Genomic DNA, 17,023 nt, shown 5'->3' on the forward strand with positions numbered 1-17,023 from the left:
CGTGAAAAATCCCACAAATTGATAACAAAGTACTTAATTAGTTTTCCAATAGGGCATTAACTCAATAATCAGGGGGTAAATATGTCAATAGTTGTATGTAGCACTTTCACAAACTTATTTTACATTTAAACAAAAGTAAATATTTCTATAAATATAATTTTAAGAAGTGCTCTCTCTACAGCCTCAAGTTTACGGATGATGAGGCATCGACTGATCACGTGGCGAGAGAAGTGTTTCCAGAGAAACTGAAGAAGCTCATCAATGAGAACGGGAAAAGGCTAAAACAATTATTCAACAGTGAGGAAAAAGGCTTGTCCTGAAAATGCCTAGGCTGTCATACATCTCGAAAGGGGAGAAGGACCGAGTGAAGCTATTTCTGTTTAGTAATGCGACTGGTCACATGATAAAGCCAGGCTAGCTGCGAACCCCGGGACATTAAGAAGCAAGAATATAATAATAATATTATTAATAGGAATCTCTTTGCGAGAATGTGGTCAGTACTATACATGTATACACTCATTGCAGATAAAAGCATGTCAATGCTACATATTACAAAGTGGCTCCCAACACATAGTTGTGGGACCACAACCATACCAAAAACATTGATATTATTAAGCCAATTGGAAGAGTGACTGCATGAAGTATCATTCCTAGCTCATTGCCTGTAAATACCTTTATCAGAGTGCAGTTGTTCCAGCTCATGGAGATCAGGAAGCACATGCATGCAATTGATGCAGCAGTAAGTGAAGAAATCCAGCACCACCAGTTTGCCTGAAAGGTGTTCCGCAAATGACAGGGGACTCTTGGTGTTCAGCCATTCCAAACCTGAAATTTCAAAATGGGACACAGGCATCATAATCCAGTCATAGCATTACACCTCTTTTCCTGCACACTGGACTTCATCCAAGTTTTTCCCCAATACCAGAAAACCAATTTTCTTGGCTGTATGGTTCAGTTTTATTAGTGCAGTACACTGAGCTACAAGTGTTGGTATAGAGGTTACAGAATCCACTGATATAATTAGCTTCAGTACCACAGAGGACAACGAACTGCTGAAAAAAAGATGGATCCATCTGTGGAAAGCCATGGTCATGTCAACTCTTGTGCTGATCTAACTTTTTACATTAATTCATTTATATTTAGCAACCTAAGAAACTGCTTTGAATCCTTTATTTGCTCTTGTAGCAGTAAAGTGCTACAAAATAATCCAAAGCGGTTTCTCTGGATTGTGGAATACATTTCTTCTTATGGCTTCTAATTCCAATTCTCTATCTAACCATATCCTCTCAGACCTCAGTGCTGCTCTTGACATTGTTAACCATGCCATCTTACTTTCCTTTGTTCAGACTGGAGTTGTTGACATTGCTCTTAAGTGGTTCTACTCTTACCTTACTGATCACCATCACTTTGTCTCTCTTGGGAGTTTCAGTTTTGAAGCTTGGGTCATTAAATCTGGTGGTCATCAGGACTCAATACTGGGCCCCTTACTATTCACCATTTACATGTTCCCACTTGGTCAGCTATTAAGATCACATACTCTGAATTATTATTTCTATGTTGGTCTATACTAACCTGACACTCCACCTCCACACCTGAAGAATGCTCCACGGCCAAAACGTTGTGTTCTCTTTCTTCTTTTTTTCAGCATGGAATAAACCTATTACTTGTTCCTGACACTGAAGCGGCTGCCTTTACACTCACTCATTGCATCTCTGACATAAAAACCTCGATGACTTAAATTTCCTTCTTTTTAACAGACAAGACTGAAGGCAATCTTCTCAGAACCTCCCATAAGCTTTGTAATGCAGTAACCCCCTCTGAAATTCAAGCACAGTGCCATCCACAATCTAAATTAAAGAACGTGGAGGTGATATTTGACCAAGGCTTGACATTTGACTCTCATGCACACAATACTGTAAAAACATCATTCTTCCATCTTAAAATTACCACCAGACTGCACCCTATGTTGTCTTTTCTGTAGCTGAAAACACATTCATCTTCTGTAGACTTAATTACTGCAATGTCCTACTTGCTAGGGTATCTGAATCCAAGATGAACAAACTTCCATATGTCCAGAATTCAGCAGCCAAAATCCTGACCAGTTTGCATGGGAGTGATCACATTACTTCTGTCCTGGAGTCCCTGCACCGGCTTCCCATCAGGCTTCGAGTCGACTTCATTATTCTCATGTTCACCTATAAGGCACCTCGATATCTGTCTGATTTATTATCTTCCTACACACCACCTTACAACCTGGTCTCCTCTTTGTCCTCTGAGTTAATCTCCATAATATGGATGACAGAGGCTTCTCTTGGTACACCCCAAAGCTTTGGAAATCTATCCTGAAAGATATCAGACTCACCTTCCCTGAGTGCTCTTAAAACTTTCTTCTTCACAAGGCTTTTACTTAATTGATGTCTGTGTATGCCACTTTGTATACTGTACTTGTACTGCACTCTAAACCCTTTTTTATTGTACTAACTCTTATTTCATATATTTGATTTTGTCTTACTGTAAAGCACTTTGAGAATCTAGTTTTAAAGTAAACTTTCAATAAAAGGTGTTTTATTATTTTATATTACTTTTTTAATAAAAATATTATTTTAACAGGAAGGGAATGATCATTTCATGTTAAATATGTAGTCATATAGACGGGATAGACAGTCATTAACTTCTATTTAGTGTTATAAAACAACAGATTGTGACCCACAGTATGTTTCAAAGGCTTGGACATTATTTTGACCCATAATGCATTTAAACATGAACAGATTTGCACACGGTGTTCAACATAATTTAACAAAAAAGGGAAGCTAGTCACCATGACAACACATCGTATTTAAAACAAGAAAAGTGCTGCTCCACAAATATATCCAAAAAACTATAATTCCTAAGAATCATCAACATGGTATATTATTGTGTCGGCCCCTTAAAGTTACTGTTACTAAATGTTTTCCTTCGTCAACTCAGAATATTTAACATGGAACAAATTTTAAATTTACAGTGACGATCTGGAAAGAACCCATTTTTTACAACCAAACACAGCACCTCTATGCTCTATGGTACAACAGCATCCTTCCACACCTGATATGTGGCAAGTATGGTCCATCACGCATAGTCTAGAGCCGCTCTGAAACCAGCAGCCTAACTTATTATTTACTCCAACAGCACACCGGCATCGCATGACAAATGTGAAGCATTCTGTCTTAGGCATTCAGCCCTTAACTCTTACTTTCTTAATACGAGTACTACACATTTCAAGCACCATTGAAATCAGAGAATGGGAACCAATCATTCTGCAAGCGACACGTATAAATGATGATCAGTTTTAAGATTCTAACTCTCCCAATCACTCATCAACAGGTGCTGCTCGTCAAGCGCCAAGGCATTTCCGACTCCTGAAATTCCACTGTTTTCACAAAATAACTCACCTCCTTCGAATTCAGGGACCTTTAAGTCCTGCTGCCTGCAGTCTATTTTCTTCAAATATTGAAAGACCAGGTTCTCCTTCTCCTGCACAGAGACAGCGTCCACCAGGGCGTAGTCCAACTGTGTTTGAGCTGGTATTAAAGCAGTAAGGCTGCAGGCTGTCGCCATCTTCACAAGTCAGTGTTAAGTAAAGCAGGGAGTGTTGTACATGAGCTGCACATTCAACACAAAAACAGCAAATGACAATTATTAAATATTCCATATAAAATATCAATATTAATTAATACATAATTTTACGGATTTCTTTGTTATTTCGTTTATAGAATCCATTACTAATTGATTTACCTGGTTTACATAACCTGCCCAGTCATCTGTATTTTTATGCCTGCAGTTTCGCTTATTTCTAATCTAAATTTATAGTTAGTAAAATAGATTGAGTAATTTCACTGTTTATAATTTATTCTTGTATTGTATTATAGTTAATTATTGTAGTAGATCACATCAGAAATTTATTGTAATTTCTTGCAGTGTCGAAAATGCTGAAGTAAATTCAGAAGGATAGCTTTCCTGTGTTCATGCCTCAGTGGCGGTAAGTACAGTAGAGAGAAGAGTGTTATGAAATCAAAACGATTGCAACCATTTCTTAAAGTTAAATATTTGCAGACTAAAAAATAAAAATAGCGAGATCCGGTCCAATAATAACATTTTCCTTATTCGACTGGGGGGTTGTTATTTTTTTATTTCCATGTTCCATCTGATGCCGGTTTTCCCTTAGTATAATAGCTAGTGAACGTGATTAATGTTAGCCACTTGATTCATTGATAAGTATGTAATTAGACAGCATATGAAAGAATATTACTGTAGTAACGCCTGATGTGCTGTGGTATATTGTAACGGGGGAAATTTGATGGTTAAATAATGAACATCGGGGCATTGCTTTATCGTAATATGAAAACTACTTTATGATTTATTCTAAATTGAAACCTAATTTGGATCAGGATTTGATCAAAACTCAGGATTTGATATTGATGATCCATTTAAACTCAGTCAATGATTTATGACATGGATATTAATTATGATTAAATTCTTTAAGTGACAGTAACTTAGCTAGTTAATATCTGCGGAGAAAATACAGCGATCCTATAATGTCACAGAATAGCTCCGAGGACGACATATGGGAATATAAATGTAATGCTAATACCAAAAGAGGAGGAAATAAGCACAGTAAGGTAAGGGTTAAGTGTAATGTTAGTAAGTGTAGTACGGCACCTGACACGCTCGAACGAAAACAAAATAATGACAAGGCAAGGAAGAAATTGCCAGATAGCCGAGAAGGCAAGAGCAAATACAACCGAAGTTCTCTTACAAAAGGGGCCAAAAATGATTCAGTGCTTCAGAGCTGTACATCGGAAGACCAGACGCAGGCAGCCCTTGGATCTTTGGAAATAAAACGTGATGAAGACAAGCAGACTCCCTCAAAAAGTCTTAAGGAGGGGTATTGCCCCAGCTGCCAGATGCCTTTCTCAATACTGCTGGTGCAGTCTCCGCAATGGCACGTTGCAGAATGTTTAGACAAGCCTGAAAACGAAGAACTCAAAGGTATGCTGGCTGTAGTTGACAGTCCGACCCACTGCAATAATGAAAACGTCCATTGTAAAATATAATCCATCCATTCCTTTTCTATCTGCTTTATCCAATACAGGGTCACAGGGGGAACATGCGGGCTCCACGCAGAGCACTCTGGTTCTGTAATTCAGCCTAGGGTCCTAGTGCACCAAGGCAGCTATGTTAAAAACTGCACCACCTTTAAACTTGAAACTTGTACAGTAGTGTTTGATGGAACCCACAGCTAGATTTAAGACTTAGACCATGATGCAATCCATGAGGCAGTCATTGGAAACAAATGTATTAATTTTTAGATTTCTAGCTTATATTGTTTGCTTTACATACCCTTTCTGTATTTCCACGAATGGAAGAGTACTAATTTATTTAGCATTATTAGAGAAGCTCAGGCTCATAACTGAGTTCTAAATCATCTGACTTTAGAAACCTTGTTGTGCTTAATGGCACATTCATCTGTATAGTAAAACCACAATACAGAAAACTATATCATATAGTATTCATGAATAAGTTGAAAACCTGTCTTTGATGTGATTTCAGTCTGTTCTGGAATTCAACTGGTTGAGACAGCTAAAATATATTTTTAAGTTAAATTACAGTACAATATATGATTCTGTCACCCTAGTGGATGACATTTTTTATTCAAACCAACTCAAACAGTAGCCTTTCTGTGAGAATTCCAGTGCAAAAATAGAGTGCCTGTAGAAAAATCTACACCCTCTTTCCAATGTAACACATTCTGTGGCCTGACAGCCTGAAATACAGACACATTCAATTAGAAATTGATTCACCTTTATCTACACGCTGTAACACTCAACCTCCAAGTGACACAAACATTCTGAAATGTAACTACAAATAAACCCTAAAAAATGGGTTGGATAAGTGTACACACACCTGAGTTAGTTCTTGGTGGAAGCACATTGTGCTTGAATTACAGCCATAATTGTTTGGATAGGTCTGTACCAACATAGTACACTGAGATTTGGCAATATTTGCCTATTCCTCCTTACAGAACCGTTCAAACTCAGTCAAATGGCACGAGGACCATTGATGTACTGTAACGTTCAAGTGATTCCACAGGTCTTCAATTGGATTGAGGTCAGGGATCGAGTGGGCCACTTGACGACATTTACCTTTTCGTTCTTTAGCACTCAACAATGCACTTGAGTGAAATCTGTTTTGTGATGCGTTATAAATTATAAATTGTTGTTACGTGTTCTACATGTGCAATAGAGTGATGTGCAATGTTTTTCTTATTTTTTGTAATGGAATAATGTGCAGTGTTTTTTCTTTTCTACTTCTTTTTTAGTTTGCATTCTATTTAAATATACAGGAGTGCTGTGTGTCCATAAAAAATTGCCCTCAGGGGACAATTAAATCTGATTTCCACTGTTGCTTTTGCTCATTGTCATGCTGAAAGGTAAACTTCTGTCCCAATTTCAGTGTTCATGCAGAGGACAGTAGGTTTATCATCTAGAACTTGTCTGTATTTTGCTCCATTCATTTTCCCTTCTATCCTGAGAAGTGCCCCAGTCCCTACTGATGAGAAACATCACCAAAACGTGATGCTGCCATGACCATTCTTCACAGTAGGGGTGGTGTTCTTTGAGTGAGGTGCTGCATCGAGTTTGTACCAAATATCACTCTTTGCGTTTAGACCATTTTAATTGTGATCAGGTCAGAAAACATTTTGCCATGTTTACAGCATCACTTAAATGCTTTGTTGCTGTTTTTTTTTTTCCTTTTTGCCCTCTTGCCATGCAAGCCAGATCTGGGGGATGCTTTTTAGAATGGGGAATGACACATAAAAGCCTACAGCTCTTTCAGAGTTCCCGATAGCGTCTTTGTAGTTATTCTGAAGTCCTTAGAATCGCTCTAGTTGAACACAGGTGGAGGTTTATTAGCTTGCTGTGTGACTTGCAAGGTAATTTGTTACACATAAGCTAATTTACAATGACTATTATTAAGGGGTGTGTACACCCAATTCAGCCCATTTTCCTAGGTTTTTGTGTGTAATTAGTTATCAGAATGTGTAAGCATTTGTTTTTCACTTGGAGGTTGTGTTGCAATGTGTAAATTAAGCAAATTCTAGTTTATTTTGTCTTTCCTGCTGTTAGGCAAGATATGTTATTTTGGAAAGGTTGGTAGACTTTCCATAGGCACTGTATGTATAATTTGTGTATTCTTCTATTTTAAATGTAGTCTCGAATGCAGTGAGCAATGAATGAAAAGACTGTGGAGAGATTTGTAGCCTGCGGGTGTTAAATTTGTAAAAGCGGGTGGAATTTAATGTTTTGTTGCAGCTGAGAAGCCAAGATAGCTTCTTAAAGTTAAAGACGAGGTTCTGGGTGGCAAGGGTGGCACAGTGGTTAGCATTGCTGTCTTTCAGCGTTATGGTGCTAGAGCCTTGGGTTCAATTCTTGGGGTACTGTTTATCTGGAGTTTGTTCACCTCTTATTTTGGTGGGTTTCCTCCCACAGTTCAAAGACACACCGGTAGGTTCATTAGCTTCTGGGAATATTGGCCTGGGGGTGAGTGTTTGGGATTTTGTGACTGTGTGTCTGCCCTGTGATAGACCGGGGCCCTGTCCAGGGAGTATCCTGCCTTGTGCCTGTCGCTTGCTAGGATAGGCTCCATCTCCCCTCTGAACCTGTACTGGATAAAGTGGATAGAAAATGGATGGTTAGAATGGGTTCTCCAAAGCATGCTATTTTTAAACATTTCTGTGTTCATTGTACTCTCTCATGCTTGTATTTTCAGAACAGTATGAAAAAGATATTGTGATCAGTTCTCTCCACTGCTGCTTACTGATGTTTTTTTTGGGTGGCAGCAGCATTTATCTCTATCAAATACAACAAATTGCTTTCAGTTGTCATGGAAACCTATGCGCCCAACACAAAGTGGAATACATTACCATGATGCTCTGTGTTGTTCTCTGCTCTTAATATCAACCTCACCAATACATCCTAACTTTTCATTTGTGTTGTTTTATTTTGCATATTATCCAGAATTTGATACAGGGTGATTAATTACCAGAACAATAAAGAGACTGTTTTACAATTTCAAACATGAGCTTCGTGTACTAATTACTGTTTAAACATAACATGAAAACTTAACAAAACTTTTTTTCCAGATGATTGGGTTAATCATACTAATTTTTTAATAGCGATGGTGTTTACAGATCGATTCATTGTATCCAAAACAGAGTATTCACGTGGCACTTTACATACAATATACAATAAAAACAGTATATTGTATAGAATACACAATAAAATAAGACGGCATTAAAATATTAAAAAAGGAGAGATTTAAGAATTAAGTTCATCCAAAACATAAGTTTCAGAAATCTCAAATTATTATTAATGGATGACTAACAAAATTCCAGTGCAAGAGTTTGGCATTTGAAATATTTTAAATTAAGAACCAAATAATTCAAGACCAACTTCACACAAAAAACAAAATTGGAAAAGTATGCTGCTCATTAAAAAAGTATTAAAACCCTGCTATGCTTGACTGATCTGATTTGTTTTTTTGGAAACAGAATGCCCAGATGGCCTTCAGTGCACTTCCACTATTCCAGGCCATTACAAGCGGTACACCCACTTCCTGCTGGCCCAAAGCAGAGCAACGAGTGATTATGACAACTTCATTTTGGATAGTTCGCAAGAGAGCTCAGGCTTTTCAAACCAAAATGTCAACCCCAGCCCCCCGGGAGGTAACCAGCTGGTCTCAAGTGGAAAGTCAAATGCGCTCCTGCTCTTGAAAGCTCCTGCTCCTGAAGATGTCAGGAAAAGGAAGGGGTGGTCTCCGAGGGCAACAAAAGAAAAAAAGTCCCCAAAGAGTGTTGATGTTAAGGGCTGTTGGGAATCGGCCATTTTGCAAGAAGGTAAAACGTGCAAACCTATAAAAACAAGTGAAAATGAAGCACAGGGGGAAAATGTGAAAAGGCATCTGACTTTAGGCTCTAATTCCAGTAAAGAAGACATCTCGTATTCACCTCTCTGTAGCGACATTGAAGATGACACAGTTAACCCAAGATACAAATCTCTTCCTGCCAGTTCACCTGGACATAAAAAGAGTGACTGTACTGGTCTTTATAACTCAGAAACGGGACCAGAACCTAAAACTACCACTTCCCAATGTCCAAATCTGTGGGAGCAAGACTTAAGCAGTGATGAGCTTTTCACTGATTATTTTGACCTGCCTGCTATAGAAGAGTCTCAGAAAGCATTGAAGCCCTTTTCAGTGACTAACTCCCCTCTGGCTGTCTCGTTAACACAGCCTGATCTCCAGGCAGGTGCAAGTAACACATCCACAGGTGTTAATTTATCTCAAATGAGGTCACCTGCTGTCAAAAGCCTGAGCCAACCAAGTTCAGGCCCTGGCAGGAGTGATAGCTGTTGTGTTACTGAGAGAAGAAGTGCAACAATTGAGGCTTCACATGCCAAGAATGAGCCTTCACTGCAGTCACCTCAGAGTTTAGTGTTGCAGCGTTTAAGGGACCAGTTAGGCAACCTCGAAAATCAAAAGATTATTTCTTGTAGTTCAGACACAGGCTTCTTTGAAGTACAACAAGAAAGGCGTTCATCTGATCCTCCTGAACAACGCACCCCCCTCCACCTTCCCAGCATGGCCTCCAAGAAAATCAAAGCTAAGTCAGGCACTGCAGGACTCAGGCAGACAGACATAGGGGTCTTCTTTGGACTGAAGGCCTTGAAGGAGCAAGAAGTGAAAGGGAATGATACGCCAAGGAAGGAGGACATCCGGACGGGCGTGGTGAGCCCAAGTGTCCGTGCTGGCAGCAGAAGGCAAAAGAAGAGAAAAGCTACAAGTTCCCTCAGTGATCCTAATATGTTGGTTGTGGCAGATGGCCGCAATGCTAAAAAAGAATCGCAGACGCCTGTAGAAAATGTAGGATGGCCAAGAAGAAAAAGGTGGAACAGAAGACAAGGAGAGGATGAGTCTGAGAATACCAAACAATGCCCATTCTACAAAAAGATTCCAGGTCAGTACACAGTGAAGTAGATGTTTTTGTTCCTTCACTTTGTGAAATTATTGAAGTGTTTTAGGCAACTGATTGTGATGTTTTCTCTAGGATAGTATTTTTCTAAAAAAAACTGGTGTGTGTACAATACAACTAGGTAACACATGGAGTAGTCATAGTCTTAACATGCTACCACTGAGGACTCATGCCTTTTTCTCTTGGCGGGAGGGGGCTGTTAAATCGTATTTAACACTTAAGAGTACTTAAGCACATATGTACTAGAAAGCATTTTATATAAACAAGACTGGTTTGGTCCAGCATTGTGTGTTTATGCACACAATATAAAAGATATTTGACTTTCAAATACAATTTGCTTGGCTGATTTTATAATGTTCTGCTGAACTCGACAGGGACCTGCAGATTTTCTTTTCAGATGTCTGAACTTTTGCCGGATCTTAATAAGCATATGAATATGCTATCAGTAGTTGAAGCCCTGCTTCTTTCATTGTAGAAGGCAATCATTCTTCATTAGTTTCTGGATGTGGGTCACATTTTTTTGGATAGTAGTAATCATGTACAGTTGTGGTAGTTTTATGCAGAACAAACTGGATCTGACTTCATGTCTCCTGAATATGAATCATGTATTTTTCATTAGGTTTTTTTTTTGCCACTGGAAGGACTATTAAGGATTGTTTGACTGACACATGTATATAAAATGTTGCATCATTAAAAAATCTTAATCACACAATTTAATAAAATTAGTGAGATATATGCAAGAGAGAAGTAAAGTGGTTTGTACTACAAAACTAAATTCGTTGCTAAAGTGTGCTTTCAATTATAATATAGCAGACCATGTTTTGTTATACTGAATAAGTGTAATGCCTAGAGGGAGCTTCAGGTATAGCTAGATTGATAATTGAGTATCATTAGGTCTTATTTTTATAAGTGAAATGTCATTGATGTATCTTGTTTCTCAAATGTACATATTTTTGAAGGTGGGGGGGGGGGACAGCTTCATGTTATTTCTAGAAAAATGTTTTGTAGAACAGTGATAAAGAAGCTACAATTCTTTGAAAACACCCACACATTTGATGGAATATCCTAGCATGGATCTGTTTTGCTGGGGGGGGATGAATTCAAAACCGTTTCCAGAACATTGAGCTTATCAAACAGTTAACTTCTGACTGGTTCCCTTTTGGGATCTATGTGGGCTGCCTCATTCATTCATTCATGTCCTTTTAGACTGATGCCGAGTGCTTCTCAGAAGATCTGTCTTCCAGAAGTGTGGTGAAGTTGTCTGATGGATCAGTTTACATTACCCATTATCCTGTTTCATTACATTTCCAAGTTGGAATTCCAGCAGAGAGACTGCCTTCGTGACAGTTCTTTTTAAAACTATTTTGCTTCTCAAGCACGGGTTGTATAGTTTAATGAAAATGCAGTCTTAAGGCTAATACCTTCAGTATGAAAAATGCTGTACTATGTTGTCCTGTATTGTACAATAGAATTTGCATTTTCATCAAGAATGTTGGCTGTAAAATGTTCTTAGTACATCAAGTTTGGTACATGATTGGAAGCTGTTGTATATCCCAAATATGCAAAGTAGAACTAAATGGTGTGTTTGCTTCATTTCAATTAGGGACAGGGTTTGCTGTGGATGCCTTTCAGTATGGACCTATTGAGGGCATCACTGGATACTTCCTCACTCATTTCCACTCGGACCATTATTCGGGACTAAAGAAGAGTTTTAGATTGCCCATCTTTTGCAATAAAGTAAGACATTTCATGATTTAAGAAAAACTGTTAAAGCTCTCCAAGAGTTTGGGCTGCATGTCAACACTGCTAAACCTATCGAGCAATATAAATGCAAACATTTATCAGCTAATATGATGTCTTTGTATTCCATTATCCTTCACACCCTTGAAGTCTAGAACTTTTTTTTCTGGTTAGACGGTCAGGTGCAGTTGAGCCCTCTTGAGATCATTGCATTTTAAGAATAAGAAAGGTTACAAAAGAGAGGAGGCAAATTGACCATCTAGCCCGTTTGGTAGTTAGTAGGTACTCCGTGTTGGAGTACTGTACATCTCATTCTTGCAGAGCTGTTGTTCAGTTGCATCATTTAAGTGAACTGGCTGTGCAATTTTGCCATTACAGGAATCTTAACAGTTATTTAGTGCCTTGCAGTGTATGCTTTTGGTTAAAAAAAAAAGTGCTATCGCTTTTTTTTTCCCCCAAAACCTGGCATTTTGTGTTTTCTGAGAGAATATTTGAACTGTAAGTTGTCAAATCCCCCATCTTCACCTAATGTGCTGGTATCCATTAGTGCTAAAGGCTAGCTTCTGTTCAGATTACAGGCAATTTGGTGAAGAGCAAGCTTCGAGTGGAAGAGCAGTATGTTAACATCCTCCCTATGAATGCTGAATGCACTGTGGAGGGTGTCAGTGTTACATTACTTGATGCCAACCAGTAAGTATCACTTAACTTTTTTTTTTTGTCCTTTTAGCAGATTACTCCTCTGGTGCTATCAGCTTTTCTCTGCATAAACACTTGCCATGTATAGCTAGGCTTCCTAAGCTATTATGAGGAACACACAGGAGTATTGCTGTAGCTCTAACAGACCATAGACATTAGCCGCAGACAATACATTCATTGCTAAGGCACACTGAATATATTAATCGTTTGAAATGTTTTTTCAGCTGCCCAGGAGCTGCAATGCTGCTTTTCCAGCTCCCTAATGGCAGGACAGTGTTGCATACTGGGGATTTCCGAGCCGACCCATCTATGGAACGATACCCTGAACTGCTCGGGTCAAAGGTCCAAACACTCTACCTCGACACCACGTGAGTAGAAGTGATACAATTTTTGTTGGGCCTAACATGTACAGTAGCTTGAGCTGTGCTCTTTAAGAGCGGGCAAGAAAAACAAAAGCAGATTTGCATATTAAATTCTTAAGTGTAAAACAAAAAGAGAATCAACTTTAAATGTGCCATTTTGGTTTCTTGCCTTCTCAAATCCAGTCAATTTCAAATCGGTTTTGGTACTCTTGTATAATTATGTACTCTTTTGTCCTCTTTCACAGATACTGCAGTCCTGAATATACATTTCCCACACAGCAAGAAGTTATCAGTTTTGCAGCCAACACTGCCTTTGAACACATGACTTTGAACCCCCAGACATTAATTGTCTGTGGTACCTACTCCATTGGAAAAGAAAAGGTTTTTTTGGGTGAGCAGAAGAAGCATTGTTTGGCACAGATGTGAGATGTAGAGGCAGCAAAAGGAAAGCAAACCATTGTTTCATGATGGCTTAAATGGGTTAATTACTTTTTTACAAATACTTTAGATAAGTAGAGACTAGAGTTATCCTTAAATCATTTCTAGAAGTGAATTCAAGTTGCATTACCAAATTTCACTTTTTTTTTAATTCAAAATATTGCTAAAATATTTTGCCTTGTGTATTGGGTGCATTTTTTTACATTTATAATAAGGTGTTTCAATAAAATAAATGAAACTAGAATTAAGGTAATGAAGCAGTACATTCATGAAGGATGCTTTTCATGTGGAAGGTCTGACTGAGGTCAGGTCACTGACATCCATACCAGTGCCTGTGCTATAATATGCACATCAGGAAAAACATTTGAGTCCCAACCCTTTTTCCAGCTACCTCGCACATCTATACTGGTCTAAATGTCTAATATTCATCAGACCTTGCAACTGTTAGACCTTTGTAGAAAGGTCTCGAGAGTGTTCTCTATTCTATTGCCCAGATCTTGGTAAAAAGGAAAGGTAGTAAGAATCTGTCTGTTGGTTTCATGTTTTTTGTTCCAATGTATTCTATTCTTTTGCCTCTGGAGGTCACTTATAATGGGATGTGAAAAAAGCTGGCTTAGAGTAGGTTTTGTTTTAGAGATGTCTGAAATTGATCACGGAATCTTTTCATTAGCCTCTTTAACTTTTTTTTTGGTTAAAGTTTTAAAGTTCTACATGTTATACATTGGTTTGAAAGACTTCAATAGTACATTGTAGTTTCATCCATCCATCACAGAATTAGGATAGCACAGGGGTTGGTATTGCAGCCTCAAAGCACAGGGCCCTGGGTTTGCAATATTGTCAGACTTTTTGAAAGTAAAGATATAGCATCTCGGAAAACCATTGGAATTATGCTATGTTCTTCAGTTATTATTAGTCTTGTCTGAAGTGTGACCTCCTATTTGCAATATCTTAATACTCAGAATCCTGATCAGACTGACAGTGGTTTCGCTTCATCTCTCCTAGGAAGACATGTTTCGCATTTGTTCTTACTCTCTTATTTCTCATTTGGACTTCTTGCAGCTATTGCGGAAGTGCTGGGTTGTAAGGTTTGCGTGTCACGGGACAAGTACAATACCATGTGCTGCCTGGAGTCAGACAGTATCAGAGAACGCCTTACAATGGACTGGAACGCCACACAAATGCACGTCCTGCCAATGATGCAAATCAACTTTAAAGTGGGTACAGCACACAATCCTTCGCTCTCTCCCCATTTTTTTAAGGATTTTTGGGGAAATGCTTTCTTTTTGTAAGTGTTAATACAGGGAAAATGTTCTAGAGTGGATTGTGATAAATTTTCCTCCCAGACAAAATGAGTGTGCAGTTCTGTCACAGAAGAGAAGCTAAAGGGAGGCTGAACTTCAATTCACAACCTCTTTCGTCTTATTTCAACCTTCTCTATAAACTCAAGGGAAAATTGAGCTGAAAGAGATGCCATATTTGGTTTGTGACACTGTTTTTCTACAAATAACACAAAGGGTGTTTTAAGTATTTACCTGTTTACTGCAATGTCAGATTACACTTGACATGCATTATGTCATTAATCTTGGAGTAGAGAACATCTGCCTCCTCAAACAATTTTAAAGAACTCCACCTGTAAGTGATGGACGTGTCCCGAGACCTGATTAGAAAGTCATGGTTTACACTGTCAAGCTACAGTGGGATCGTTTGCGTGCTTTGGGTTGTTTCCATCATCTGCTAGACTTTACGTTGTTGTAAAAGCCCCTTCTTAATTCCTTTGCTCTATTATCGTTGTAAACGCAAATGTGCCTTTTGTCATTCACAGGGTCTGCAGACGCACTTGAACAAGTTCTCTGGAAAGTACAATCAAATCCTGGCATTCAAGCCAACTGGGTGGACCTTCTCAAGTCAGAATACATGTGTAGAAAGCATTCAGCCTGTAGTTAGAGGAAACATAAGCATTTACGGTAGGTTAAACAAAACATCTGACATGAGGGTTTGCTTTTGTTCTTCATGAGGAGTGAAAGTAGAGCAAATTCTGTTTTCCTGCGATTCTGCAGCTGGTTAAAGAGCCAAAGTGTGGATATAACATGCATGTATATATCTTTTGTTGTGTAGATAAGTAGAACATCTTGGAAATCGGTTGTGCTTTTCTGGCCATATACAGGGGCTACTCTCAAATGGTTGTACTTTCAAGGATCTAGTATATGACTGATGCTGTTTTCTCTTGCATAAACCTTTATTTATAGGCATCCAGAATTGGCTTGCAATAAGTTACGTATCAGTTTGGAATGTGGTATAACAGAATCATATGATCAAATGCCATTGCTATCAATCATAATTTCTGCAGGACAAATTAATCAAAATCCAGTGTTTGCATATATCTTTGCATTAGTGTGACAAAATAGTGCTATTATCTGTTGATTTGGTGTCGCCTTTCTTACTTGGCAACTTTTTTTTTATTTTAGGCATTCCCTACAGTGAACACAGCAGCTACCTGGAAATGAAGCGCTTTGTGCAGTGGTTAAAGCCAGAGAAAATCCTCCCAACGGTGAATGTAGGGAGCTGGCGAAGTAGGAAGGAAATGGAGATGCTGTTTGACAAGTGGATGACTGAAGTTAGACTGGAAGGAATGATGTGCCAGCCTAATGCAGTAACTGAACCAAATTGCAATTTGCATTGATTCTTGTTCTGCTTTGTGCAGATCGAATGGGTTTGAGCTGGATGTGCTTGACACATGCATAGAACAAGTGTCTAAATGTATCCAAAATTGCCAATTTTGCAGCAAACGGACAGCTTTCTAGTGGCCTCTCGTTGGGGAAACCTCCGTTTTCCACTTGCTTTCAAATGCAAGTGTTCTAATAAGGTGTCATTTTTGCTCAAATGCGGATTTTTAAGTGTATTAAATATGAACACCAATAACCCTTCCATTAAAAGGTTTTAAACGTGGTTACTGTTTGAGTCAATCACTATGATTGTCGAAATTGCAGCTTTATAATCTTGCTCTGGTACAAGAACAAAATGCAACCTGTTGAGTATATGCGTGTTGAACTCTAAAGGTACCATATTGTAAAAGAGAATCCTTATTGTACAGTTTGAAAGGCTATATGCTTGTTTTTTTAATTAAAGAATTTATGATGTATTTTATAAATAAATTATTCCACTTTTATTGTAGTAAAAGTTGTCCAGTTCATCACAGTATTGGATCTTGACAGAGAAACAGCCTTCCATAATAGTTTCACATTGCATCTATGTATTTGTACAAACGGTTTTACTTCAGGCTTGTATACAGCCTGGAGCTGAATAGATCAAACTGCTATGAAACAGTTTGTCAGTATTCCTACAACCGGATGGAGGGGTAGTAAATCCCTTATCAAAAATAGTTTTGTGGCGATCACTTTATGCTACTTTGCAGATGTTGTTCACCTCCCCTCCCGTTTCCACTCTTTCACCTTTGAGCTTCACCAGCTCTAGATAAATTCGCTTAATGCATTTGATAAACTTGGCTTTTCAAAAGTGGTTTTAATTTTCTCCTTTACCACTGGAAAATTGTTACACAACAAAGATAACCAATTGTAAAATCTCCCAGTGCACATTGCACAGCAACTTCCAACTTGATTCCTGGAGACCTTATAAATGCTTTAAAAAAAAAAAAACTCACAGCACTTTAGAGTAGTGCACATTTAGTACATGAACAAATATAAGGGGGAAAAGGCACTCTAGA

The 17,023-nt window shown here is 38.4% G+C and overlaps 2 protein-coding genes across 3 annotated transcripts in view; one reads left to right on the forward strand and one right to left on the reverse strand.

Annotated features, from left to right (window-relative positions):
• The window catches only part of nhlrc2 (NHL repeat containing 2), a 44,842-nt gene extending 41,216 nt beyond the window's left edge, over positions 1-3,626 (reverse strand). The window contains exons 1-2 of the mRNA XM_006630832.3: positions 3,429-3,626; positions 673-825 (exon numbers count right to left, since the gene is read on the reverse strand). Of these exons, the coding sequence (XP_006630895.1) occupies positions 673-825; positions 3,429-3,594 (319 nt within the window). The 5' untranslated portion in view covers positions 3,595-3,626. The remainder of the gene's footprint in view (positions 1-672; positions 826-3,428) is intronic.
• Positions 3,627-3,991: 365 nt separating this feature from the next.
• Positions 3,992-16,441, forward strand: dclre1a (DNA cross-link repair 1A (PSO2 homolog, S. cerevisiae)). Of its 2 annotated transcripts, XM_069189192.1 has the most exons (9): positions 3,992-5,025; positions 8,588-10,051; positions 11,670-11,803; positions 12,378-12,496; positions 12,727-12,870; positions 13,110-13,255; positions 14,362-14,516; positions 15,125-15,266; positions 15,768-16,441. In XM_069189192.1, the coding sequence occupies exons 1-9, from the start codon at positions 4,572-4,574 to the stop codon at positions 15,980-15,982; spliced, it is 2,973 nt and encodes a 990-aa protein (XP_069045293.1). In that variant the 5' UTR covers positions 3,992-4,571; the 3' UTR covers positions 15,983-16,441. The 2 variants fall into 2 exon arrangements, with proteins under 2 accessions (XP_069045293.1, XP_069045294.1); XM_069189193.1 differs by lacking the exon at positions 14,362-14,516 and having other exon boundaries at positions 15,768-15,857.
• The last annotated feature ends 582 nt before the right edge of the window (positions 16,442-17,023 follow it).

The sequence above is a fragment of the Lepisosteus oculatus genome, chromosome 4, assembly GCF_040954835.1.
Source record: "Lepisosteus oculatus isolate fLepOcu1 chromosome 4, fLepOcu1.hap2, whole genome shotgun sequence".
NCBI lineage: Eukaryota > Metazoa > Chordata > Actinopteri > Semionotiformes > Lepisosteidae > Lepisosteus > Lepisosteus oculatus.

What these genes read in the sequence shown, in the direction of transcription:
- dclre1a (XM_069189192.1), top strand. Translation starts at nt 4,572, where the DNA reads ATGTCACAGAATAGCTCCGAGGACGACATATGGGAATATAAATGTAAT. An exon ending in TGCCCATCTTTTGCAATAAA is followed by an intron (nt 11,804 to 12,377) that starts GTAAGACATTTC and finishes GCTTCTGTTCAG; the next exon opens with ATTACAGGCAATTTGGTGAA. An exon ending in ACACTCTACCTCGACACCAC is followed by an intron (nt 12,871 to 13,109) that starts GTGAGTAGAAGT and finishes CCTCTTTCACAG; the next exon opens with ATACTGCAGTCCTGAATATA.